Source organism: Furipterus horrens, unplaced genomic scaffold (assembly GCF_987537825.1).
Source record: "Furipterus horrens unplaced genomic scaffold, mFurHor1.1.pri manual_scaffold_7, whole genome shotgun sequence".
Classification (NCBI taxonomy): Eukaryota; Metazoa; Chordata; class Mammalia; order Chiroptera; family Furipteridae; genus Furipterus; species Furipterus horrens.
This window is the reverse complement of record NW_028327177.1, coordinates 135,957,540-135,983,777: the sequence shown is the minus strand read 5'-3', so window position 1 is coordinate 135,983,777 and position 26,238 is coordinate 135,957,540. Positions and strand designations below refer to the sequence as shown.

Genomic DNA, 26,238 nt, shown 5'->3' with positions numbered 1-26,238 from the left:
ATGGCTTTGCCGATGGCCTCAAGTTTTCCACGTGACTCTACTACCGTGTAGGGCGTGGGGAACCCCTGGCAGTCAGTATCTTATCCTTAGTGTCGTGTGTCCCTGACCACGTATTAGCACATAAGGAGCAGGTGTTTTGTCTCACTTTGTGTGGCATCATCAGCACTTAGACCCTGGCACACACGAGTGACTCAATAGTTATTTGTTCAACATTGTTGAGCAGCTGGTATTTGTAATTATGGACAATTTTTAGGGGTGCACCCTGGGGAGGGGGTTTTGACAGTGACCTGAGACCTGGGGTGTTAGCTGTCCCTTAGGGGAGAGTGTGAAGTGAGGTTTCTTTTACCAGAACTTTTGAGAGAAGCAGTAGAGAGCTTTCCTCTTCGAGTTCCCTGGGCAGGGACTTGAGCCTTTGGGCCACTGAAGCTCTAGCATGCGCCCCATGAAGGCAAGGGCCCTATGGGAGGGGGCGGCGTCCTTAGGCTTGATAGTCATGTGGCCTGGGATGGGAGGGTGAGGAAAAGCGATGGGGAGCAGCAGTTAAATGTGGGCCCCATAAATATAACCAACAGAAAGTTAACTTGCAGGGACAGTCTTGTATGTGATAAAATTTCATGTCCAATGTGAAGGCTTTTAAGATCCCCAAATATCATTCCACAGGATGGCTGGCATTCTGAGAAAATGAATGTAGTGGACTCTGTTAGTAGAATATTAACTTTTAGATTATTATTTCTTATTTTATCATAGAGAACAAGGAAGATGATATAGTTCAGGAATGCGTATTTGAAATATTCCCCTTTAGTAAGGGTAAGAGAGCTGTATTGTGGCGAAATGGGTCACCCCCCTTTGTTCTCACAGGTGTTTCTGTGATAAAATCCTCGCGTGGTTAATCGCGTCTTGGTGTCTGCTTTGCGGAGGCCCTAGCCGGACACGGCTCTCGTCTCCCACCACCCCTGCTCCCTGCCCTACGCTCCAGCCCGTCCTGCGCACGCCCAGCTCCGTGCCCTCGGTCCTCCTGCTCCCTCGTCCCAGAGCAGGCCTCCCCTTCTGCTCTTCCTTCCTGGGTCCTGGGTCCGCCTGCAGGAAACCTTTGTCCCTCTGGTTGGCAGGCTTTCATTGCACTAAATATTCATGTTGGTTCTTTTCTCCTAGTACGGTTATAATATTTTGTGCGTAAATCTATCATTGATTTTGCCATGCAATAGTTACTTTTCTGTGTTTGTTCTCCATTTGATTGTGAAAGTATGGACTTTATATTCATTTCTTCATTATTGCAATTTGTTCTTTATTATTATTGTTTTTTTATCCTCACCTGAGGACATTTTTTAAATTGCTTTTAGGAACAGAGAAAAAGAGAGAGCTAGAGAGAAACATCAATTTGGTTGCTTTCTTATATGTGCCCTGACTGGGGATTGAACCCGCAGCCTGGTTATGTGCCCTGATCAGGAATCGAACCTGCAACTTTTCAATCTACGGGACCACACTTCAACCAACTGAGCCCCACCAGCCAGGAATGAATTCATTTTTTTTAATTCACCACTTATTTATTCAACAAAAATTTAGACATGTTTTCGGTAGTGGAAATATGGATGTGAACAAATAGGCAAAATCCCTGACTTGACCTTGGGTGGTGAATACGCAGAGCCATCAATATACAGATGAGGTATCATGGAATTGTACACTTGGAACTTACATAATCTTATTAACTAGTGTCACCCCAATCAATTTAATAATAATAAAAAATCCCTGCCCTCACTGAACTTACATTTCTAGTCGAGGAAGACAGACAGACACATTCAACAGGTACTAAAGAAGTGCTGTTAGGTGTCAGTCAGGGTGTCCGGGCATCTTGGGGTGCTTCTTTGTCTTTGTTCCCTCAGCGTCTAGCGCCAGGTAGACAGATAGGGCCTCGGTAGCATTTATGGAATGAGTGAGTGTGGGTGTGAAATGCGATAGCACAGCAAAATGTCACCTGGGAGGACTTTAAAATCGCTCGTCAGGACATTAGCTGCTGATCTGGCTGTAATGGGCCCTGGAGATGCTGTCTGCTGGAGGTAGCTCAGGGGGGTTTTGTTTTCCAACTGATTGTGATTAGTACTCATTTCACAGAAGAGGAGAGGCTTTGGGGGGTAGTGGAAAGACTGTGTGCCCCAGGGAGAGACCAGGGCCTTGCGTTTCGGTGGGTGCCCTGCACCTGCCCAGTGTTTTGACTTTGGGGATGGTAGGTACCCCGCTAAGCTTCAGTGTCTCTCATCAGTAAATAAGGGAACTTTCTAGCTGTAGAATTCGGTATTTCTGTGTCATACAGAAGTTTATGTGACGTATACGTGGTACACATTAGTGCTATTCACTAAATATTCCCCATTCTCCTGGGTACAGAGTAGGTTGCATCTGCACCCTGCCCAAAGCCAGTGAAGTGTGCGTGGAAGGGATGGAGTCACTTTGGGGGTGCTCTCCAGAGCCAGTGTGCAGTGCTGCATGCTGTCCCCGCCTCGGTGACTCAGGAGACATCTGTGGATGGAGCCTCTGTCAGCCTGGGTCTTGGAGTGCCTGAGGACCAGTGCCCTCGCGCTGTGGTGGGCTGTAGTTGGGGTAATAAATAGACAAGCCGTGTTGTTAGGCCCGTGGGAATGTGGGCTTGTTACTGCTACATAACTTAACATGTCCCATTCAAGATGCTATAATCAAAGGTTCTTTTCTCTTGACTATTTAAATTATTAATCTAAATAAGAATAAATATACCTAAAAGTGCCACAGCTCTAATTTAGCTGGATTTTGAAAACTGTTTGTAGTTTTACATATCCTTGTACAATGGAACCTTAAAATTAGAAAACATTAAAAATGTGAAACAAATGTGAAATACGCGTAAAGTTATATTTCTGTGCATATTTTCCACCCATATATATATATATTTTTAACCCATTAGTTCTCTCCTAGGTAGGTTTGTGTCGAGAACAATACAAATGCCTAACAGGCTTGTTTATGCTTTATTTTTAGGATCTCTTGTATATACAGCACCAGAAGTCGTAAAGGGCAGTGACTTCTCTGTGGCCAGTGACCTCTGGTCTTTGGGTTGTCTGCTTTATGAAATGTTTGCAGGTGATTACTTCCTTGTTCATTTTAAAGTCAGAGCTGGACAAACCCAAAGGTTAAATCTTTAGTTTGCAAATGTTTTACTTATAAGATGTGAAAAAGCTGATTCTTCTAAATCTTTATATTGATTTTGGCTGGATTGTTTGGTGTCTAGGCATATGCAGATTCCTAGGAACTTTTGGACATATAGGTGTTTTTTATGATAATCATCGTGGAATGTTGCAATGCTGTGATTATTAGTAGAAATTCTTGTCACGTGTCCAGTAGCCCATGTAAATCCTGGATCATAGTAGTGGTCCTTACATGAATTTGTATATTGGTCAGGATGGCAAATTTTGAATTATAGTAACATAAAAGTACATAGACAGTGTGCCTGGTATATATTGTACTAGACATTCAATAATTATATATATATACATATACATATATATATATGTATATGTATATATATGTGTGTGTGGAAAAAAATATATATATATCTTGTACAATCCAGAACTATCTGCAGTTGGGATTTATTAAGAATTGTTGGTGATGGCAAACTTGTTTAATTGACAAGTTTTCATATAATTTCAGGAAAACCTCCATTCTTTGCAGAAAGGGTTTCAGAATTAATTGAAAAGATTTTTTATGAAGATCCTTTGCCACCTATTCCAAAAGGTAAGATTTTTATTATAAATGCAGTTAATTTACACTTTACACTGACCGAAGGTGCCCTTTGTCTGTTTTTATTGCTTTATAACCTCCCCAATTTATATTTTATAAATAGTCCCATCCTGCTATATTTAGAAATGTTAGCATTCCCTTTGCTATTTTTTTTTAGATACTGAAATGGAAAATAAAGTACAACAGTTTCCCTCATTCAAAACCACAAATTATTTTGTGCTCCTGTATAAAAAGGTGGCTGGTTTAAATACTTAGAAAACTCATAAACTTTTATTGATTTTTTGTGTATGTACCATTCACTTAATTTGGACTTAATGCCTTCTGTAGTTCTTTCTGGTTAGTGTTTGAATAGTAACAAATCAGGCATTCTCAGCCCTTGAAAAAAAAGTTTTCTATTGTTTTTTTTTTTCCATTGTCATTTAGTTCCTTTGTACCCCCTTCCCCCATAATCACCTTTTTGCTCAATCCCTCCACCCTCTAACCCCCGACCCCCTTTAGCTGTCATCTTCTCTCTATCTACGAATCTGTCTCTATTTTCCTTGTTAGATCAGTCTGCTCATTAGATTCCACATAGGAGTGAAATTATACGGCATTCCCCTTGCTCTGACTGGTCTATGTCACTTAGCATGATGTTCTCCAGGTCCATCCATACTCTAGCAAAGGGTAAAAATTTCTTCTCTTTTACATCCAAATAACATTCCACTGTATCAATGTCCCGCTTAGCCTTTATCTTGATGAATTAGAATGCTACCCTGACAAGTTTTTAAAGTCTTTTAAAGGAGTTATAGTTGTAGTATTTTAAGTGTTGGAATTTGAACCATACACATTGTGATTAATATAACTATCTATCATTAACAATTGAAAGAAAATAAAAACAAAAGAAGGCACAGACGTAATAAAGCAGTTTGCTGTACACCACAAAAAAGTGACTCTTAAGACACATATAACAAAAACAGGACTTTACAAAAAGTAATGTTGGCAATTTTGAAAGAAAAAATGTCTTCAGAATTAATTAATAGAAAAAATAGCAATGCAGAATATTTTCAATATTTTAAGAATCACCCTAGGTGAAAAAAATAAGACTTGATATTTTGAAAACAGTCTATATTTCTTAAAACAAAATGCTGTACTTATTTATTTTTTCATTAACTTTGTCTTAGTTTTTGTAGAAATCAGTCATTCCTGTTTCTTATACTGATGGCTTTAAGACAGTATTGATTTTTTTTTTTTTTCTCCTATAAGTTGAAGATTTTTATGCAGGGAAGAAATCTGAAAATGAAGGTGCCAAAGGTCTGGTCAAGATACTACTGGTAGCCAAGCGTACTTATGTCATGGTCCTTCATCAGACTATGGCCAGAGTGCCTGACATTGCTATCGGTTTTGACTACTTTGTCTCATGGCTGCATGGTGATGTTTCTGGCCATTGTCTTCATAGGCACTTCTTTTAACCATTACTGGTAACTTGACCGTGGTATATATATTTGGCTAATCTAAAAAGGCTGTACTTGGAGATTAAGAAAATTGGACAATATCATAATATCGTGCTGCTTTGTTATTTTCCTGCTAAAGATAAAGAGGGATTGCAAGTATTCTAATCACAGTATATTATAAAGCAGAGTTGGTCAAATTAATAATGCCTCAGAAAATGAGGCATAATTAATAGTTGAAGACAAGGGTTTGAGTTTGTCCAACTGGTAATCCTCACTGGGATTATTCAATAAAGTCATTTTAGAGGTTAGTCAAAACTTAGTTTTTGAGGTTCGTGTTTTTTATAGTCTAGGACAAAATTTTTTTTTTTTTTTTTTTTAAATTGATTTTAGAGAGAGAGGAAAGGGGTGAGAGAGAGAGAGAGATTGATGTGAGAGAGAAACATTGATTGGTCTCCTCCTGGAGATGCCCCAACCGGGGATCAAACCCACAACCTAGGTATGTGCTGTGACCAGGGATCGAACCCGCAACATTTTGGTTTCTGGGACAATGCTTCAGCTAGCTGAGCCAGCCAGCCAGCCAGAGCTAGGAAAAATGTCTTAAAAAACATTTTTTTGTGTGTGCCCATCTCCCCCCTATTTAAATGGAAACTTAATTGATATTAATAGACTCAATAGTCTCTTTAAAATAATTGATGTGCTAAAATCTATGACTTTAAATCTTGATATAGGGTATATATTCATCTACTTTTCTCTTTTTTTTTCCACCCTTTTGGGGAATTGTGTACAGATTCTTCTCTTCCTAAAGCTTCTTCAGATTTTATTAATTTGCTTGATGGTTTACTTCAAAAAGATCCTCAGAAAAGGTATGTGTGGATGATATTTTAATATGAATGAATAGTGGAATCTCTTTTTTTTTCTTTCATGCACTTCTGAAATAGTACTGTTCTTAATATACATAAAAAGGTGTTCAGATTACTTTAAAAAAAAAGAAAATCTGAGTTTACATTGGGTAGTTTGTCTTTGCAAGTGTTTTTAATCATGAGGAATTTTAAGTCATTTTCTCTTTTAATGTAGTAAATAGTTGCCTAGCAAATTGAAGGATTTTCTTGTAACTCCTGAATCCAAGCATTGTAGTTCTTTGCACTGTAGATTTTAGGCTAAACCTGAAATAAGGATGAGACTGTCAAGATAGTTAATGTAATAGCACTGAGTGGTATTTTAATATGATATATTTTATGATACTCCTGGCAGAATAATAGGCACAGTGTGAACTTTCTGTGTTGTGGCATGAGGGGGGCAGGTGGGAGTGGGGAGGGCTCCCCTGGGAGTCAAGTGCGGCTGCTTTCTAGTCTGGTTCTCCCACTAGGTAACTGGGGGAAGGGAGAGGGAGTGTTAAACGAGTACTTTGGGTCTCTGCTTCAGGGTGTAAAATGATGACTATATTTAGTATAGCATATAAAATAATTCATTCTCTTATCTTCTTTCAATAGAAGAGAGGGCTTGCAGAAGGAAATGCTAGTCGTTGTCCAAGTCGTAGGACAAACCTCCTGTGCTTATAATAGGATGCTTTTAGGATTAGTGTCATTTTGGTGGATAATCTTCCAGACTTGTTTTGATAGAATATAAATATACTTTAGTTAGGATGATATATCTACATTTTCACATATTTATATATCTATATTATATACTCTCTTTTTTTTTGCATAAATGGGACGACTTCATAACCTACTTCTTTCTCTATATCTGCTTCATCATTTTGAACGGCTGCCGCGTGTACGTGCGATAACTTATAATAGCAATAAATATTTAGAGTGTGTCTTGATTTAGAATATCATACACACTGCTACAGTAAATGTCCTTTCAAATGTTTTTTATTGTTGTTCCTTTGGGCAGTTATCTGTTTTGGATAAATTTCTCAAAGTGGGTTGCTGGCCAAAAGCCGAGAACATTAGAAAGTGTGGCACATTCCCTGCATTCTAGGAACATGTGCTGAGTGGTCTACACTTCCAGCAGCGTTAGAAAGCTCTCTGCCTACCACTGTCACCTACCGTGGGCTTTGTTGATCTCACACATTTTTGCCAATCTAATGGATGAAAAGGAAACTCCATTTTACTGACAATTTTATTTCTCCATTAGTGAATTTTAAGAGAGCCTTTGTATAAAGGCGATTTTATATATGGTGACAAATTCTTTCTCTTTATCATTAGTGTTTTAACTTTTATTGATATAGGAATTTTGAGTTTTATCAAATATAAACTATTTTCATTTTTGGTTTTGAACTTTTAGTCGGGCTTGACCTTTCTGAGTCTGATGAGTATACCTAGAGGTATAATATCTATTAGTAGTAAAACTCAATGCTTTGAAAGTGAGTCTAGGTTTTAGATATAGCCAAGAATCACTTTAATATGGGGGAACTAGCTAGGTAACATTTTGACACCTAAACAGAGGTGTGACTGTATGTGGCCATGAAGTTGATATTCTTGTTAATTTCTGAATGAAGTTCTGAAAGTGAAGTCCCAAAAATGAAATGTGTGCAACAGGTAGGGTACCCTAGAATCATCTAGCCTGTCTTGGAACATAAAAAGTGACAAAATTCAAGGTTGAGAATATGTGATCTCTTGAAAATTTTAAATTACGTATAGAGTTCCTCAGTGACTGTTTTGAGAACCTGAAATTTTTTTTTTATCAGGCTCCAGGGAATGTGAACCCTGAGACCTCTTATACTTCATTGTCAGAGTCTTTCATTGTCTACCATTTAAGGCTTCTGAGTTATTTGTTGCTGTTTATGAGAGGCAAATTATATACTGAAATGAAAGAGTAAAATATGAGACGATCTCAGAGGTACATTTGTATGAAGATAGTTACAAATTATGAAATTTGATTCATATAATTGGGACATGTCCTGGGAATTCTCCATGGTAAACATGTTAACATAGAGTTTTAACGTTTATGTTTTATAAAGATTAACTTGGGCAGGTCTGCTGCGACATTCGTTTTGGAAGGATGCTTTTAATGGAAAAGATGAGGACTCAGGCACCGAGGATTCCAACATCAGGTAGGATAAGCTTATCTTTGTGTGGGGGGCATGGTTAGTAAACATTCATACCCATGACTATTTTAATAACACTGCATCAGTGACAAGAATTTCTAGCTTTCATAGTAGAAAAATCAAGCATTTGTTTAAGGGCTGTTTAAAGAATTTAGTCATGACAGTTTTATTTGAAAGATTTATTTATTTTTAGAGAGAGGGGAAGGGAGGGAGAAAGAAACAGGGAGAAACACCAATGTGAGAGAGAAACATTGATTGTTTGCTCCTGTATACGCCCTGACTAGGGATCGAACTCGCAGCCCTGACTGGGAATCAAAGCGGCGACCTTTTGCTTTGCGGGATGAAGCCGAACCAACGGAGCCACACCGGTGAGGGCGAGTTCAGTCATGACATTTTTGTGTTCTTGGTTCTGCTGATTTTCTCACCAGTTGGTTAAACTCCAGCCAGTGGTTTAGCTTGGTAATTAATAGTTCTTTTATCACCTGCAAGTGGCTTCCCACCTTGCAAGCCCATGGTAAGGTCTCCTCTTCCCCTTTTCAGTTACGTGTGGTCACGTGACTTGTATTGGCTAATGGAATGTGAGGAGAAGTGATGTGTGTTATTTCTGGACAGGAACTCTTAAGAGCCAGTGTGTGATTTGCCACAGTTCTCCTGATGAAGTAAGTGGGAAGCAAATGTCAAAACAGAGTTACTGTCAGTCTGGGTGGGTCTTTAGTGCCACAAGGAGCCTAGTTTTCCGCTGGCCTTCATGGCTATGTACATGAGCAAGACGTGAAGTTATGAAATTCTGAGCCACTGGCATTTAAGGGGCTGTATGTCGCCACAGCATAACCTAGCTCATCCTGACTAATATACTTTATTTTTGTTTTAAAAATCTTCTTAGTACAGGCCACTAATAAAGGGATGGTATTTGGAAAAGAACAGGTGAGAAGTAGTTCAATGTAGAGGTAAAGTCCTTTAATTGATCTTTACCCCCCTCCACTCATTCAGTGATAAAGGGTTGTCTGATTCTTAATTTTAATGTTGGCAAATGCAGTGTATTGGATAGAGAAGTCTGAATTCTATTTAAAATCTTTTCCAGACTTGAGTTTCTCTGATCCAGTGAGCTTCAGGTCTACTGTCACCATTGTATTAGGTCCTACAGAAAGAAACCTGAGCTCTGGTCCCCGGTGTCAGCAAGTCATAGGACACCTCTGGCCTGAGTGTGTCATCTTCCTTTTAATCTCTGTGCCTTTTGTTTCCTTTTCCTGCCTTACTGCTCTGGATAGGAACTTTTTTTTCAGTAAGATACTGAATCAGGAGTGATGAAATGAACATCCTTGCCTGGCTTCTTTGTAGGATGAGAGCATCTTGCCCCGTTAAGAATGATGAGCTGCAGGTTTTTATAGCTGCACTTGTTCAGTGTGGATGAATGTTGAATTTAATCACATGTCTTTATGTATTAGCTGATATGATCATGCGATTTTCCTTATGTAGATGCTCATTATGGACTCTTTCATAAATTGATTTTCAAATATCGAACCAGCCTTGCATTCCCACAATAAACTCCCCTTAGTCATTGTGTGTTATAGTTTTTATGTCTTGCTGGGTGTGTTTGTGGCCGGGTGGCTGGGGGACAGGGAGAGAGGTAAATAAAGAGAGCAGGCATTTGCCTCACCTTCTTGGGATCATAGCTTTTTTGGTTACAGAAGAGGATGCCCCTCCCTCAGGGTTTGAGGCACTGGCCAGAAGCCATTGCTGTCCCAGCCAGCAGCTGAAGGATTACCTGGGGGCTGCGGCAGGACAACATGGAAAAAGAAAAGCGAAACCTAGGGGAGTTTTCCCCTCTCTAACCCAAGGAGTTCCCTTTCCTATTATTTGGAATGGAAATAGAGGGCTTATCTCTGGGCTTCTGTGTTGCACTCCCTGCCTTTGAGCCCAGGCTGGGCGGTACTGGAAGGGGAAGACTAAAGGGAAACTCCATACTGGTTTACCGGTACTTAGAGCTCTGGTTTACTTCCCCAATCTGCCTGCCACTGCTTACTTTCCAGGGATAAGGCGTAGAGACTTCTTGGTACAATGCCTTGCTTATAGCATGCTCATTTTCACTATTCAATGAAAAATATTGCTTTTCTAACTCTGTGGCTTTGCCAAGTGTCATTTAATTATCCTCCCCAACCTCTTGTTCTGCACACAAAACTATATAGAAAGCTCTAAAGTAAGTTTGATTGTGTTGACTTTCTCCTGTTGAACGGCAGAAACGTGACGGAATGTTCTGGGCCACAAGATTCCAAGGAGCTTTTGGAGAGCCCCCAGAGTGGACAAGCCAAGGGGGAGCAGAGTGGTCAGCGACTCCATCACTCTCTGAGACTAGGTGGGCTTTTGTTTGAGCACATTCGTGCCGCTCGGAATGCTATTTCGAAGGGTTTCTTCCACATTTGTATTATCTTTCTCTTTAAGTCTCTGTCTGCACTGTGCCCTGCTCATGATACTTTGTGGATAATGTTCTCCTTTCCTGCCACAGAAAACCCAGCTGAGTTGCGGCCTAAGAATACTCTTGGGGGTCAGCGGAATGAGTCCATGTTTCTTCTCAGGTTCGTACAACGACAGAGCAGTGAGAGTCCATGGATGGGAGAGGAAAGTTAATCTTACCGCATCTGTTGTCCTGGTTTTAAAAATCCAGGTTTTTCAAAAATTTTGCCTACACTCTGCCATGCCTTGTGTGCTAAGTATTTGTTTAATGAATGAATAAACAAACAGATAAGGAAGTGAAAGAGAGGTGAGAATCCTGATATTTGGGACTTTGGAGGAATTCACTAAAGAAGACCCTGGCGATCTAAGTGAATTTCTTAAAATGTGAAGAACTCAGAATCAGAGACCCAGGAGTAAGGGAGTGGCGAGTCGAGAGTATGGCAGTTATTGATAAGTGTAGGAGCGATCATTAAAAAAGATGCAGATTTTATATAACTTGTTACTTAGTAGGTACCAAGATAACTTTCCGTATTAAACATTTTCTGAAATAAAATTGTAAATATTATTCACCTGACCTGTTTTATTACGTTAATCCTGCTTACACCAGCAGACATTAAAAAATAAAATAATATCAATGTTTTAAGGTTTTTAGTAAAAACAGAAAATATTGAATAGAGCATGGGCGCTGTAAACAAAAGAAACAATAAACTAGCCAGGGAACTACTTTAAAAATAATAGTGTCATGTAGACACAAAATTTAAATGTTTTTTATATAATGCGATTGCACAGAATTATCATATTCTCCTGTTTTTCCCAAACCGTAGTGGACAGAGGATAAAGTTCGAATCTGAGTCATGTTCACTCGTGCGTATTTTTCAGTTCTCGTCCTACCCCAAGAACAAGCGCTGCAGTGGGGTTAAGCCCTGGTGAGGATATGACCCAAAGTTCGCCACAGAAGGCTTCTCCTTTGACCAAGGTGAACAGAGATCATTTTTATTTTTACATGAGTGTAGAGATTCAGAAGAAGAATGGCGTCTTTATCTCTGAACTATGTTTGTGATGACAAAATTTATAATTGTGTCGTTTCCTTGATTGTCATTGATTTTCTTAAGAGAGAGGTGCTTTATAATGGCCTTTTTTTGATAACATATAAAAACGTAGAAGAGAACAAAGACATAAAAAAGCTATTTATAATTTAATTATCCATAGTAATCATGATTACATTTTGATATCTCTACTTTTGGTTCTGTATATATGTTCATTTTCAAACAAGGGAACATAATTTTATAACATTTTTTTAAATTTTGTAAATGAGATCTCATTGTAATTTTTAATCATTTAATGTATTCCTAAATATTTTTTTTTTTTGCTATTGTGAATGGAATACTACATTTTATAACTTGTTATTTATGCATACATTCAACTTATCTGTAGGAAGTGAAATTTTACATATAAATTTTCTAATTGGTCTACCTTACTAATTACTTTTTTATTGTCGACATTATTACAGATGTTCACTAATTCTTATATTCTAATAATTTTTAGTTAATTCATTTTAGATTTTTCCAAGTCTTTTGTCTTGAAAGTCTTCCATTCTTAGACATTAAATTTAAAATTTTTCTTTACAAAGTTTCTCTTTACTTATTTTTTTATGTTTTTTAAACTAAGTTGCAAAGGGGTGGTCTTGGTCCAGTAACTTTATTAACTAGTTAGTCTTTTTTTTTTATCCATGGCCCTACCTCAGTTTTAGATAATTTCTTTTCCTCATCTTTCACTTCACTGGTTTGGTTTTCTGTTTTATTTAGTTTGCTGGTCAGTGTTTCAACGGAAATTCTTAATGGGTAAATCCTCCTTTTTGTCTGATGTGAAATGCTGAGGCACAGCACTAGGACTAAAGTTCTGTTTAAGTAGAGAACAAAGAAACATCTCAAAGGAATAATGATGGTAAACATCTAGTTATTAACTTTAATTAGATATCAACTCTACTTTAACTAGTTTTTATAAAGGTAACTGAGTTTCACACTTAAGGTACAGGTCAGCACTTTAGCCTGACATTTTTTATGCTGCAATTTTAACTTTATATTGAATATTCTGTAAAGCAGATTAAATTGATTAGTGTTTGGTGGATAAAAGATTAAAAACCATGCTGGTAATTGCAAAACTAATTTGCCTCATCGTAGTTTAGAGCATCAGGCTGCAGAAGACCTGTTTTCTAGTCCTAAGCCCATCTGGTAAACAGGAGCAATTGGGTTACTTTGATTTTTTTTGCTTTTCATCTGTTAAAATGGGGATAATGATACCTACGATTTAGGATTTTTGTGAAGATCACACAAGAATGAAACCATCCGTGAAAGGGTTTTGAATAGCAGCTGAGGTGCACTGAGGTAGATGACCTTCTTCAGTGGTGTCTTTACTCGGCACCTTATTAGTTCAGTCTTTTAAAGCGCATTGTTAGTCCCGGAAACAAAGTCTAATTTTTGTTCCTGTTTCAGGCTGCATGTGGACCCCTGAGTCCGCAGGACATGGGATCCCAGATGAGAGAGCTTATCTACACAGACTCGGATCTCGTCGTCACTCCCATCATTGACAACCCGAAGGTGCGGCACGTCGCCCAGCCCGCTGAGGGCCGAGTTGTAGATTTCACTGGGGGCCGAGACCTGGGTGATGTTTCCATTTCTGTTCCTCTCGTTGTCTGCTCTGATTTCCTTCACGCCACATGTTTACGTGCCCAACCCTCCCCTGTCTGTAAGCCTGTCCTCTTCCTGCCGTGCTGAGTTTTCTGCCTCCCCTGCCCCAGCTCTGCACCTCATCAAGCCAGGGAGCTGAGGAGTGGCTGCCGACTCCTAGACTTCAGACCTTCGTCCTCGATGCCTTCATTTCTCAATACGTCTTTACCGTGGATCACTCCAGATATTCTAGTTGATGATGTGTTACAAAGGCAGGTGTCAGTGAGCACCACTCCCCAGGCTTGGTCGGGTGGGCAGAGAGCCCCGAGACCACGCCCTCTCCTAGGTTATCAGGACTCAGGGTGGACGGGGCAGACGCTGGGAGCTGGGGACTCGTGGTTCACAGCGCACTTCTACCCAGTGCGGCCTTGGTTGTTCCTGTCTTTTGTGATACGGTATTTCTAGGGCTGAGTGCACTCCTCAACAAAATTTTAATTTCTCTGTCTCTGTTTTCTATTGACTTTCAGTCTCCAATACACACCACTTATTCTGTATTTTAACTTGTTAAAATGTCCTTTTCTGTATTAATTTGGGGGACATTATAATTTAGAATAAATGCGTTCTTTGTCACATCTTTATTTACTAGAAAGACAATGTTTAATATAGATTATCAGCTATTTTTCGTAATGGAGTTACTTCTTTTTATGAGTTTCCCAGTGGATCTCCTAGAACAACTTTTTTTTTAAACCATATTCTCTCCTTATTTCTTTATTTTATCCTATTTCTGGGAAATGTTAGTCAGTAGCTGTTTTTGTTTTTTAATTTTAAACTTTTATTTTGAATTGATTTTAGACTTATAGAAAGGTTCAAAAGTATTCGAGTTCCTATATATCTTTTACCCAGTTTCTCCTAATGTTAATACCCTACAGGACCGTAGTATGGTGAGCAAAGCCAGGGACTTAACATTAGCACAAGCCTGTTAGCTCAACTACCAAACTTACGGGAGTTTCCCCAGTTGTACTCTTTACCAGCGGCCTCTCTTCTGTTCCAGGATTCCACACTTCCGTTTATATCCCCCACTCTCCTACTGTCTGTCCTTGCCTTTCACGGCCCTCTGGTAATTTCTCGATCTCTCCTTGTTTTCCACGACCTTGACTCTTTGAAGTGGTCAGGTGTTTTGTAGAATGGCCCTCCGTTTAGGTTTGTCTAAGGTTTTCTCCTGATGAGAGTGAGGTTGTGCATTTCTGGCAAGAATGCTCCCAGCCAACGTTTTTAAAAATGCACTTTAGATTTTGGAGAAGATAGACATAGAAATGATGGTTGATTTTTTAAATGAAAAGTCTCAAGAGGAAGTACTGCAGCTATTCCAAACTCATGGATCCAATGACATTTTCTTTACTTTCCTCAAAAATTAGAAAGGGAAGGAAAAAAAAAAAAGCTTGTACTTTCCTATTAGACTGTCACAGCATCCTGGGATGGTGTCTTCTTGACTTCAGCCATCAGGTCCTTAACATTCATAAGACCTCCGTCCACCTTCCACCGATTCCATGAACCCTGTCCTGACCACATCAGCATGAAGTGCTTGCATTCTCTAATATTTAAAAAACAATTTCTCTCATGAAATTTTTGTTTGTAATTACATCCTGCCTGTTTTGCATTGTTGCTTAAGTATTTTTGTTGTTGTTTAACAAATGTTTGTCTTATTAACCACAATAACAGCTCTCTGAACACTTAGCATAGCACCTTCTCTGGCAGGTACCCAATACGTGTTTTGTTGAATGACTCAATTTGCAACCTAGAGGTAAATTGACTGACAAATAAGCCGAGGCAGGGTAACTCTTTTATGAAGCTTTATTTTCTTGCAAATCAATTGAAATAATTTTATTTTTATACATTATCCATATTTGTATGTTTTAATCTGAAAAGGCACTATTGAATTCTTATTGGTGACAAGTTTATAGCATTCTTTTCTGTCCTCATTGATTTATAATCTGATATAAGAGATAAATCAGGAGCCAAAGTCTCTTTCAAAAAGGTTTTTTTTTTTTTTAATCCACAGATAATGAAACAACCACCAATTAAATTTGATCCAAAAATATTGCATCTACCAGCACATTCAGGTAGGAACATAAAGGCTTTATGGAGCATGTAGGCACTTTGCAGATAGAGATTTAATAGCAAGTGAATATTTTATTCATAGATAGCTAAATTCCTATTTTCTTGCCAACCGGCCGTTTTCTTGGCAGTGTTTTGTAAATTCTAAACAACCCGCAATCCATTTGTGCCAGCCTTTGACCTTACTCTTGCGGGGGAGTGTCCCGTTAGTGGGCGGGCCCTTCTCCCGCCCCTCCCCAGTGGGCGGCCCTTCTCCCGCCCCTCCCCAGTGGGCGGGCCCTTCTCCCGCCCCTCCTCAGTGGGCGGGCCCTTCTCCCGCCCCTCCCCAGTGGGTGGGCCCTTCTCCCGCCCCTCCCCCAGTGGGTGGGCCCTTCTCCCGCCCCTCCCCCAGTGGGTGGGCCCTTCTCCCGCCCCTCCCCAGTGGGCGGGCCCTTCTCCCGCCCCTCCCCAGTGGGCGGGCCCTTCTACTGCCCCTCCCTAGTGGGCGGGCCCTTCTCACGCTCCTCCCCAGTGGGCGGGCCCTTCTCCCGCCCCTCCCCTTGTAGGGCCCCTGGACTCTCCAATGTTGACGGTGCAGCTGTGGTTGCGGGAGGGCAGGAAACCACAAGGAAGCATCGAGATTTTTACTCCGGGAAGCAGGGCAGCTGAGGATGGGGCCAGATGGTTCACCTCGGTGGGGGCCGGGTGGGAGTGGAGCTACGTCAGGGAAGCGTGTTCCGTTTCCTTTCCCCTCATGGAAAGTCTGAGTTAGGGGGAACATCAGAAATTCTTTTATGCCTTATATTTTGATGTATTTTGTTTGATAAAGCTGTTCAACTATATTTGAAAAAGCTACATCATAGCTAGAGTAGAATCCGTGACTTGAAATCAAATCAAAGTAAATAAAAAAAAAAAATACAGCAGTCCCTCTCTATACCGCGGTTCACTTACCGCGGCCTCACTGTATCGTGGGATTTAAAAATATATTATATTTATTGATCGCAGATTTTTTCGCTATATTGCGGGATTTTGCATAACTGTATACATATGTTATTAAAGTTAACGTAGGTTTAAGAGTGTAGAATATGTTTAAGAACATAAGTAGTGTCTATAAAACTGTGGGAAAGGTTAAGGGAGTGGGGAAGGTTAATAAGGGACTGGGAACGGTTTATAAGTGTGTGGGAAGGGTTTATAAAGCCTTAAAATATATATAAATACTAAAATAAATGTAAGGTTCCTACTTCGCGGATTTTCACCTATCACAGGGGGTCTAGAACGTAACACCCGCGATAAGTGGGGGATCACTGTGTATTCAAATGCCAATAAACCATGCCAAGTAGGACCACTACTTATGGAAACCTAGAGGATTATTATCAAAACAATAGTCCTTCCCCTCGCGTTACTCTGGGAGGTGAGCAGTGCAGTTTACTTTGTTTAAAGGTGGCGAGCCGCTGAGCCGCATTAACTTTGGACGGCACCGCTTCCCAGTTTTTGCCTTTTGTTTGCGTGGGGATTTGGAGGCGGGACTCCCAGATGACGTCAGCTGTCATGCTAACCTGGCTCTGCTTAATGGCAATTTCCCTGGCACCTTTTAGCAACTAGAAAATGATTGACTTTTCTAATACTTTAAGGCTAGATTGCTTTATTTACACAGACCCTTGTTTTTTCATAATACCATTTTATTTAACTTTGAATTTTATTATATTCTCCGTGGCAGGATAATTTTTTAGGCACTTGCTATTTTTAAAAAATTTTTTAAGCATAGTTTTTCATGCACATAGTTAAAAAAGCCTCCACAGGAAGAAAAAAAAATATGAGTATAGAAGAGTAAATAAAAATAGTGTCAGCTTTGGAGTATTTTTAGTGTTGACGTTGTGAAGTCACGATTTTTTCTGTACTCAGCTATTGAAATTCCATGTTCCATTTTGTTTCTCTTGTCATATTTTCGAGAGTCCTTTTTCACAAGACCCACCTCTAATATGTTCTTTCCTCGTCAGCGGAGAAGTTAGTGTCACTGAAAGACCAGGATTGGAATGACTTTTTGCAACAAGTGTGCTCACAGATCGACTCCACCGACAAGACCGCGGGGGCCTCCCGCGCCAAGCTGAACCTCCTCTGCTACCTTTGCGTGGTGGCTGGTCACAGGGACGTGGCCTCCAGACTCCTGCATTCCCCCCTGGTAGGTGGTTGACTTGTGGCGTAAAGACCCCTTTTGCGGCCCCTGCAGGGCGCCTTCTGCATGTAATCTATGTATAACTATAGAGATGAAAGCAAGTGGTAAAATGTCAGTTTGATTTAATTACAATGATAAAGTGATTTATCAACATTATAGGTTGGTCAGAATTATCTGTGTAATCCTTAGGTCTAAAAGCAGTTGAGTAGACAGTGATTTGAACTACTTTTGATAATACTTTGGCTTGCATTTTATGTTAACTTGTCATAATTGTATGATATTTTTCTCATCTGAAATCATAAGAGGGGTCTTTTCATCAGTTTCTGGAATGAGCCGCCCATGTGGAGTTGAGGTTCCTTGACTGGGTCACCCGGTGACCTCCAAGGTTTGCGGCGTGACACTGAGGGGAGACATGGAGTCCCTAAGACTTGCCCCGGGAATGTTATTTCTCGGACCCGCTGGCTTCATCAGGGAGGCCGGGGAGTTTGGCTGAGCTTCTGAAGTCATCCCCACAAAGGCAGAGTGGTGTGGGGTGTTTTCCATAGTGGGGCCTCCACTGGGAACTGGCTTGGAAATTTAAGTCATTTGCTTTCAGGATAGTTTCAAGGTTACTTTTTTGGTACTTGGAGTGTGTTTAGGGGTGAGGGTTGGGACACATTTAGGAAACATAATGGTATGAGAAACCGAAAGTAGGGTTTAGTTTTTAATCTTATTCACATACTCAATGCTTTTGCATTTTTGTAAATAACCATCTTCTTGGTGCAGCATTCCCATTTCAGTTGTATACAGGTATGATTTTTTAGCTTAGAAGTCCCTTTGTGTGGCTTCATGAATGAAATATACATCTTCATTTTTTAATCCTAGTTCCAATTGTTAATCCAGCATTTGCGAATAGCTCCAAACTGGGATATGTAAGTAACATTTATATCTTAATAATTTATTTTTCATTATGTTATGAAGTACTTATAGCAAACATATTTATCAAAAGCACATAAATACTTAATCATGAAAAGTTCTGAAGTAACGTTGACTCTGAATCATAGGCAATTTCTGCGGGCCTTTCAACAGTAAATGAAAAATGATTTCAAAATAACCCTTATCCTAATGCTATGAACATAATTCTAGGATTATATAAAGCATGTCTAGAGAATTGATTAAGTGTTACTCTTTTGAATATTCTCGATCCTGTGCTTTAATTTAGTTATGCTTCCTAAGGAGTTTCCCTTGCCCCTGTATCTTTTCTTATGTAGTTCATAGCTTCCTTATGATGTTATTTAAAGTCAGATGGCATTGTGATCTATAAGCTGTTGATGGGAAGGCGTTTACTTGCTTCTGCGGACAGCATGCCATGGTGAAAGCACATTAGACAAAGCGTTAGAAGGCTCTGGGCTCTGGCTGCCAACGAGACTTGGGCCGTTGATGACCTCTTCCCGGGGCTCAGCTTCCTGAGGAGTCTGTGTGGGACGATGCAATTGCATAGGTTTTGGATTCAGACCAACCTGGGTGCATCGCAGATCTGCTGCCCCGGACAAATTTGCTTTAACTGCTGAGCCTCAGTTTCCTCATCTGCAAAGTAGAGAGAGTGTATCTGCCTCAATAGATCTTCAGTAATAATTCAAATTTGAATGAGGTAAATATATGAAATACTTTGCACAGTGCCCTGTTCTTTGTGGCTGCTTAGAATATATAGGGGAGTGGAGGTGGTAGTGATTATTATCAAGCCTGCTTATCTCGTATTATTGTTGGGAGAAGCCCATGAAAACATGAAGGTGAAGGGGTTTTATGAAATGTGATAGTGGTAGGACATCAATTCGTATTCCAGGCTGGCAAAATATGGGGAAACAATAGTGTTCACAAGATGCTTTTTAAAATATATATAATTATTCATACACATTTTCTAATGTTACTCTCCCAAGGTAAAATTTGTCATTAAATCAGGATTTTTAGGTAATTTATGAACATGTAAAATGTTGAGAAGATTTGTGGCATTCTCATTAAAAAGAAACCAACAAGATCTAACACTTCAGCTAAAACTTAAATTATATCCTTGAATGGGGTGCCCCCTGCTGACTTTTTAAAAATACATTTTATTGATTATGCTATTACAGTAGTCCCAACTTTTCCCCTTTACCCCCTCCACACCCAGGACCCCCCTTCCCTCCTGCAGTCCCCATCCTCCTTAGTTCATGTCCATGGGTCATACATATAAGTTCTTTGGCTACTCCCTTATACTGTTCTTAACATCCCTCTGTCTATTTTATATTACCAATTTGTGTTTCTTAATCCCTGCGCCTTTCCCCCTGATTTCCCCCCTTTCCCCTCCTAACTTTTAACCCTCCAAATGTCTTCATATCTATGATTCTATTCCTGTTCTGCTTGTTTACTTAGCTTGTTATTTGGATTCAGTTATTAATAGTTGTGAATTTATTGCCATTTGAATGTACATCGTTTTGATCTTCTTTTTCTTCTATAATTCCCTTTAGCATCATATAATAATGGCTTGGAATTATGAACTCCTTTAGTTTTACCTGTCTGGGAAGCACTTTATCTGCCCTTCTATTCTAAATGATAGCTTTGCTGGATAGAGTAATCTTGGTTGTAGGGCCTTGCTTTTCATTACTTTGAATACTTCTTGCCAGTCTCTTCTAGCCTGCAAAGTTTCTTTTGACAAATCAGCTGACAGTCTTATGGGAACTCCTTCGTGGGTAACTCTGCTTTTCTCTTGCTGCTTTTAAGATTCTCTCTTTATCTCTAACATTTGGCATTTTAATTATGACGTGTCTTGGTGTGGTCTTCTTTGGCCCCATCTTGTTTGTGACTCTGTGCTTCCTGGACTTGTATGTCTATTTCCTTTGCCAAATCAGGGAAGTTTTCCTTCATTATTTTATCAAATACGTTTTCAATTTCTTGCTCTTCCTCTTCTCCTAGCAACCCTGTGATTCAGATGTTGGTATGTTTAAAGTTGTCCCAGAGGTTCCTAAACCTCTCATTGTTTTTTTGAAAGCTTTTTGCTTCCTGCTGTTCTTATTGAATGCTTTTTCCTTCCTTGTGTTCCAAATTGTTGATATGATTCTTGGCCTCATCCTTTCCATTGTTGGTTTCCTGTAGCTTTTTCTTTGTTTCACTTAATGCAACCTTCATTTCTGCCTGGGTCTTTTTTATGGCATTGAGGTACCCAATGAGTTCTTGGAGCATCCTGATAACCAGTGTTTTGAATTATGCATCTGATAGGTTGCTTATCTCCATTTCATTTAGTACTTTTTCTGGATTTTTGCTATGTTCTTTCCTTTGGGCCGTATTTCTTTGCCTTCTCATTTTAGCAGCCTCCCTGCGTTTGTTTCTGTGTATTAGGTTGACCTGCTTTGACTCCCTGTCTTAGTGCACCTGTTGTATGCGACGGAGCATTAGGTAATCGCCAGGGTGGGGCATCCATGTTACCACTCTGTCACTCTGTGTAAGGGAAGACTTGCAGAGGGGACAGTGCCGCTGGCCTCAGGACTTTTGCCTGGGAGGAAGCTGTCTCCCCACTTGTACCTCAGTTTCTCCCCATATGCCACTGGTGCCCTTCCAGCTGTTGCCTTGGTGCTGAATCCCAGAGGGGTGGGTCTGCGTTAGTCCTAAGTCCGTTGAGGGCCCTTTTAAGAGGATGCAATTTCTTCTTATATTACTTATTAATTATTTATAATTTTTTATAGGAACAGCTGTAAGGCTACTTTCCCCCCTCACTATATACATTCAACACTTCTGCTATTATTTGCTACTTATATGTAAAATGCCTGGGCTACTAATAAGTAGAACAGAGACCTTTAGCCAGACACCCCTGTTCTCAGAAATCAAAGGGTTAATTACTATGTCCTCCTTCTCTCTGGTTAAAGCCTTTTGAAAACGTTGTTTTCCATCTCATGGTTAGAGCACGCGTGTTCCGTTTTTGTCACCCCGTCAAACGGGACTGCGGAGGGCGTTGCTTGTGCCGGTCTCCCTGTGGACGCGAGCGTTTCTCTGGGCTCTGTACGTGGGGAGAGCGTGCTTGCCCTGTCTCGTGCCATTGCTGTGTCACGTTAATGCTCAGAGTCGCTCAGCGTAACCGTCCCAGGATGGCCTCCTTCGTCCCTGACTCCTGTTCACAGACCGCTTCCTCTCCCTTTACAGACGGGCCAGGGTCGCGCGGCTGATCGGTTTGCTGGCCTCCCGCACAGCCGACCTTCAAGAAAATGCACCTGTTATGGAGGTAATTGCTTTTATTACTGAAACGTTACGAATGGCAGAGAAGATTGTTCTTCCTTTTGTCATCCAGAATATTAAGATTTCGTTGGCCTTCACGAAGTTCTTTTTATGGAATTGTGTCAGTTGTTACAAAACGACAGCCTCAGTGGACCTTTAGCCTTAAATACAGCGGGACAGGCAACGCGCTCTGTTACTAGAGGTGGGGTGGCAGAGTTACAGGTTTCTGGGCTCTACTCATTTTTTCACTTATTCTGGATAAGGCCCGATCCATCAGGGAAAGCTGTGTGTAGGCAGAGGTCATGGAAGGTCTGGGGCTGAGGGGTGGCTTGTGGCAAAGTCTGGGGAAGATGAGCCATTGGCCATGGCAGCCGCTGGGGGGCTGCCCACACCTGCTGTGGGGTCCTTGTGCTTGGGACTCCCCGTGACTCTGACGGGGGACAGTGTTCTACTGCCGTAGGAATCCCCGCGCATCTGCAGTCACCGGGGACCTGTCAGTGTCCCTGGGTGATGCCCTGCTCCCTGCGGCTCCATGCCTGAGGCCTGATCCCTCCCCACCCCCCCAACCACACCTAGAGCATTTGGCCTGGCACGTCTTGAACCACATTTGTCCCCATGCTCTTAGGCCAGTACTTCCTCCCCTGCAGCCGGGGTACCCCTCAGAGCATTTCCCAAGTCCTCTTGCTGTGACATAATCAACAGGGTGTTCCTGATGCCGCTGCCATTGAGAGGAGGGGTGGGCGGTAATTCCTGAGCCTCTGGGAGTCTCCGTTCCTGCCCTGTTCCCTGTCAGACGTTTGCCGATGTTTTATTAATTGGAAATGAAACTTGGGAAAAGTCACACTTATGTCATTAAACAAAGCACAACAGTGTATACTGCGCTGTCTGGGCAACTGTTCTGGATTAAGCGCACTATGTTGTGAACCAAGGCCTGGTGGACAGCCAGGAGTTTACAGGGCCATTGGATGGCAGTTTTATTCAGTTGGCTGTGGCAATTGCAGCAGCCACTAGAGGTCGCCCAAACACTGGAAATAAAGTTTCTCAAGTTGAAGACTATCTTTCAACTTCAGGAAGAAGCAGGTTTAGCAGATAATGTGGTAGCATGTTTCATCTTTTCCCTCTTTTTTTGCTCTTTTATTATTATTTTTTTGGAGTTTCTGCTGTATCCACAGCTGCATTCCATTGGTGATTAGTACCATTTGAGATGAATGAGAGCTAAGAAAGGTTCTCCAGAAAAAATCGCAGTCAGCACCTTGTCCATGATTTCAGGGGCTTTGAGAAACCAAGGAAGCCCGTTGGTGAGCCCAAGGTGCAGTGCTCTTGAGACCAGGTTTCTGTGGAACTCAGGTGGGCACTCGTGGGTAATTTTCCAGTAAATTATTAATAAAATTTCAAGTGTGAGACACATCCTATTTCTCCAGTAGGTTTACTAATTAGTGGGCCATAAAAATTGTGGTTGAAGATCCTATAGACATTTTAAAGGCATAGAGCCTCATTTTATTATTCATCTTTTTTTTTCCCACCATGCCTTAGCAGTAAGGTAATTTACATTTTAGGCAGTCAATGCTGAGAGGTTTAATAAATGATTAAAAGAATGGTAGGAAAGTATGTTGGTATAATTTGTTACAAAGAGGCAGAAGAGACGGGGAAGACTGTACTTTACTTGAGATGTAGTTTAAGTGTCTCTTATCTTCTCTGTCTCAGTGGCTACAGAAAAGAGCTGATCATCACCTCTTGTATGTATTTACAAGCATTTATTGAGTTCTTTTTCATCTTTTCCACAGAAAAATATAGCCCGATTCTTAGGCTTTTCCTCCTAGATAACACACTTATCACCCAGCAATTGCTGTGGTTCATGTGTGTAATAAATATTTTTGATGTTTTGGGACATACATGTTGTCTCAGGCACGCAGTGGATACATTTGAGGAAACTGAATATAGAACTCAACAGTTTAGAACTGGAAGAACATTAACAGACATTCTAGTTTGGCTCCTTCATTAAATGTTTTTATTATGGAAAATTTCAACATACATAAAAGTGGAGAGACTGGAATAATGAGCTATCACTCATTTCCAGCAATGATAGCACTTGGCCAATCTTGGTTGTCTGTCTTCTTATCTCTTGCCCTCCCTCCTTCCCCTCTCCTCCCTCTCTCTTCCCTCCTTCTCCCTCATTCTCTCACTGTAGTATTTAAAAAAAAAATTCTAGACGTATTTTACTCTATGTATCTAATAGAAAAGGATTTTAAAGAATATAACCACAATGCCATTATCACAGCCAACAAAATCATCCTGAATATCATCTCATATCCAGTCCGTGTTCAGATTTTCTTAATGGTCCCATACGTGCCATTTTGTACCTTTTCACTGAGCCAGGATTGAATTAAGGTCCTCTGTTGCATTTAAATGTGACTCTTAAGTCTCTTAATTTCAAGCATTTCCCTATTATTTTTTTAGTGCCATTTACTTATTGAGGACCAATTGTCATTTGTTGGAGCCAAAGCTGGAATGTCAGACATTTTACTCGAAACTTTTGGTGTTATTTTAACATGGTCTTTTATCACCTGTGTGTCCTGTGAACTGCTGGTTAGTTAGGCAGGTAGCCTTGATTACCTTGAAGTTCAGTTTTATGGGGGGAAGGTAGGAATTCTTCATAGTGGGTGCTGTGTATTTCCTGGTGCCTTGCAGAGAAAGGCGTGCACCGTCTGGCGGCCTCACTATTAGTGATGCTACAATTGCTCATCGCTTCAGGTGTTGTCAGCCTTGTCATTATGAACTTGCCGATCACCTCTTTACGTTAGAGTTTTGGCATCCACGCATGGTCATTGCTCTGATGCATTAGTCCCTTAGGGTGGCAAAAATGGTAATTTTCTCATTCTACAATTCCTTTCTCATTTACAAATGGGAGTTTTCCATATAGAAGAACTTTTCTGTATCCCCTAACTGGTTCCCCTAAAATACAGTGTCTTTAGCAGAGCAGCAAAAATGATTGTTTCCTTTTGTAGACCAACTTTCAAAATAATGACTTGTGCCTTAGTGATCTTGATAAGGGTTCAATGAGATTATTTTTTCAATTAAGAACTTGTGGATTTATATATTTATATTTACATATCTTAGTCTGTGGTAGTCAATCATCAGTCTTTTTGATGTTTAAGGTATCCCAGCTCAGTGCAATGGAAGCCCTCTTGAGTTTGCTCCTTTCCCCTTTCAACGGGACCCTGTTACTGTCTCCGATGACTTGTTTGCTTTCGGTCAACTCATCTTGGGAAGAGTCAGCCTTAGTTCTGAAATTGATTCTGTGAGGAGCCTTGTTTACTTTAGTTGGAAATGGTACTTAGAGAACACAGGCTGGGTAGGGGTGTTTACTGCTACTGGGATTGTCATTTGTTTTAGACCTTTTCAAGGGCTGAATATTATTTCTTAAAAATAAAAACCACAGTTTATTCATACTGATACGTTTCATTCAAATTTAAGGTTAAAATTTTTACTATTTTGATTTAAAATTATTTTTCTTCTCATAAGCTGAAAATCTTGGCTGCTAATGACGTTAACATAATTACTTATTTTCTTTGAATTGTAGTTTTAAAATGATACCAATATTATTACTAACAGTAACACTACAAAGTGCAGTTTAAGATATTTGTGTGCTTCTTCTTAAAAAAATTTTCGGTCCTTGGGATATAATGCACGAGATGACATATACAGTCAGAATGTGTAGTTTTCAGTTTAGTTCAAATAATTCTTCACTTTGAACTCTGTTACCAATCTGAAATGTAATTATATATTTTTTTCAGTTTGCTTTAGATATTTAAGGATTACTCTGTGCTTTTATTCTGGTTTAAAAATTCTAATGCTTTTTTATTGAAGAGTTACAAATATACAGAAATGCATATAAAACATAAATGCCGTGTTCAGTGACTTGTCACCAAGTGAAGACCCAGGAAACTGCCACTGGGTGAAAACAGAGAACATTGCCAGCACACCGGGAGCCCTCCTGTGCCCTACCCCAGTCACTAGTCTCTCTCTCCCTTTGCTCTAAAGGTGATTATTCACTGTGATTATTTTGCCTGCTTTTGAATGGAGTCATATGACATATTCTTTGCTATGTGGCTATGTTGTTCCATGTTGTGACTGTGGAATTCATCCTACCTGTCTTAGGTACCTGTGGTTCCTTTTCATGAAATGAATATACCACACCACTGGTGATGGACATTTGGGTTGTTATAAGTAATTCTTGCACACACATTTTGATACATTTTACATGAGCTTTCTGTTGGGTGAACCTAGGAGCTAGCAATGCCAGGTTACAGGGTATGCACGTGTTTAACTTTGGAGAAATATCTAAACTGTTTTCTGAAACAGTGTAAATTTAAAATCCTTCCACGAATGAAAGAGAAC

The 26,238-nt window shown here is 40.2% G+C and overlaps 1 protein-coding gene across 1 annotated transcript in view; it reads left to right on the top strand.

Annotated features, from left to right (window-relative positions):
* The window catches only part of ULK4 (unc-51 like kinase 4), a 311,468-nt gene that overhangs the window by 9,136 nt on the left and 276,094 nt on the right, over positions 1-26,238 (top strand). The window contains exons 5-17 of the mRNA XM_090284953.1: positions 2,998-3,099; positions 3,667-3,750; positions 5,974-6,049; positions 8,149-8,241; positions 8,520-8,603; positions 10,473-10,588; positions 10,739-10,808; positions 11,566-11,662; positions 13,179-13,283; positions 15,412-15,472; positions 17,444-17,625; positions 18,484-18,530; positions 21,769-21,847. Of these exons, the coding sequence (XP_090141079.1) occupies positions 2,998-3,099; positions 3,667-3,750; positions 5,974-6,049; positions 8,149-8,241; positions 8,520-8,603; positions 10,473-10,588; positions 10,739-10,808; positions 11,566-11,662; positions 13,179-13,283; positions 15,412-15,472; positions 17,444-17,625; positions 18,484-18,530; positions 21,769-21,847 (1,196 nt within the window). The remainder of the gene's footprint in view (positions 1-2,997; positions 3,100-3,666; positions 3,751-5,973; positions 6,050-8,148; positions 8,242-8,519; positions 8,604-10,472; positions 10,589-10,738; positions 10,809-11,565; positions 11,663-13,178; positions 13,284-15,411; positions 15,473-17,443; positions 17,626-18,483; positions 18,531-21,768; positions 21,848-26,238) is intronic.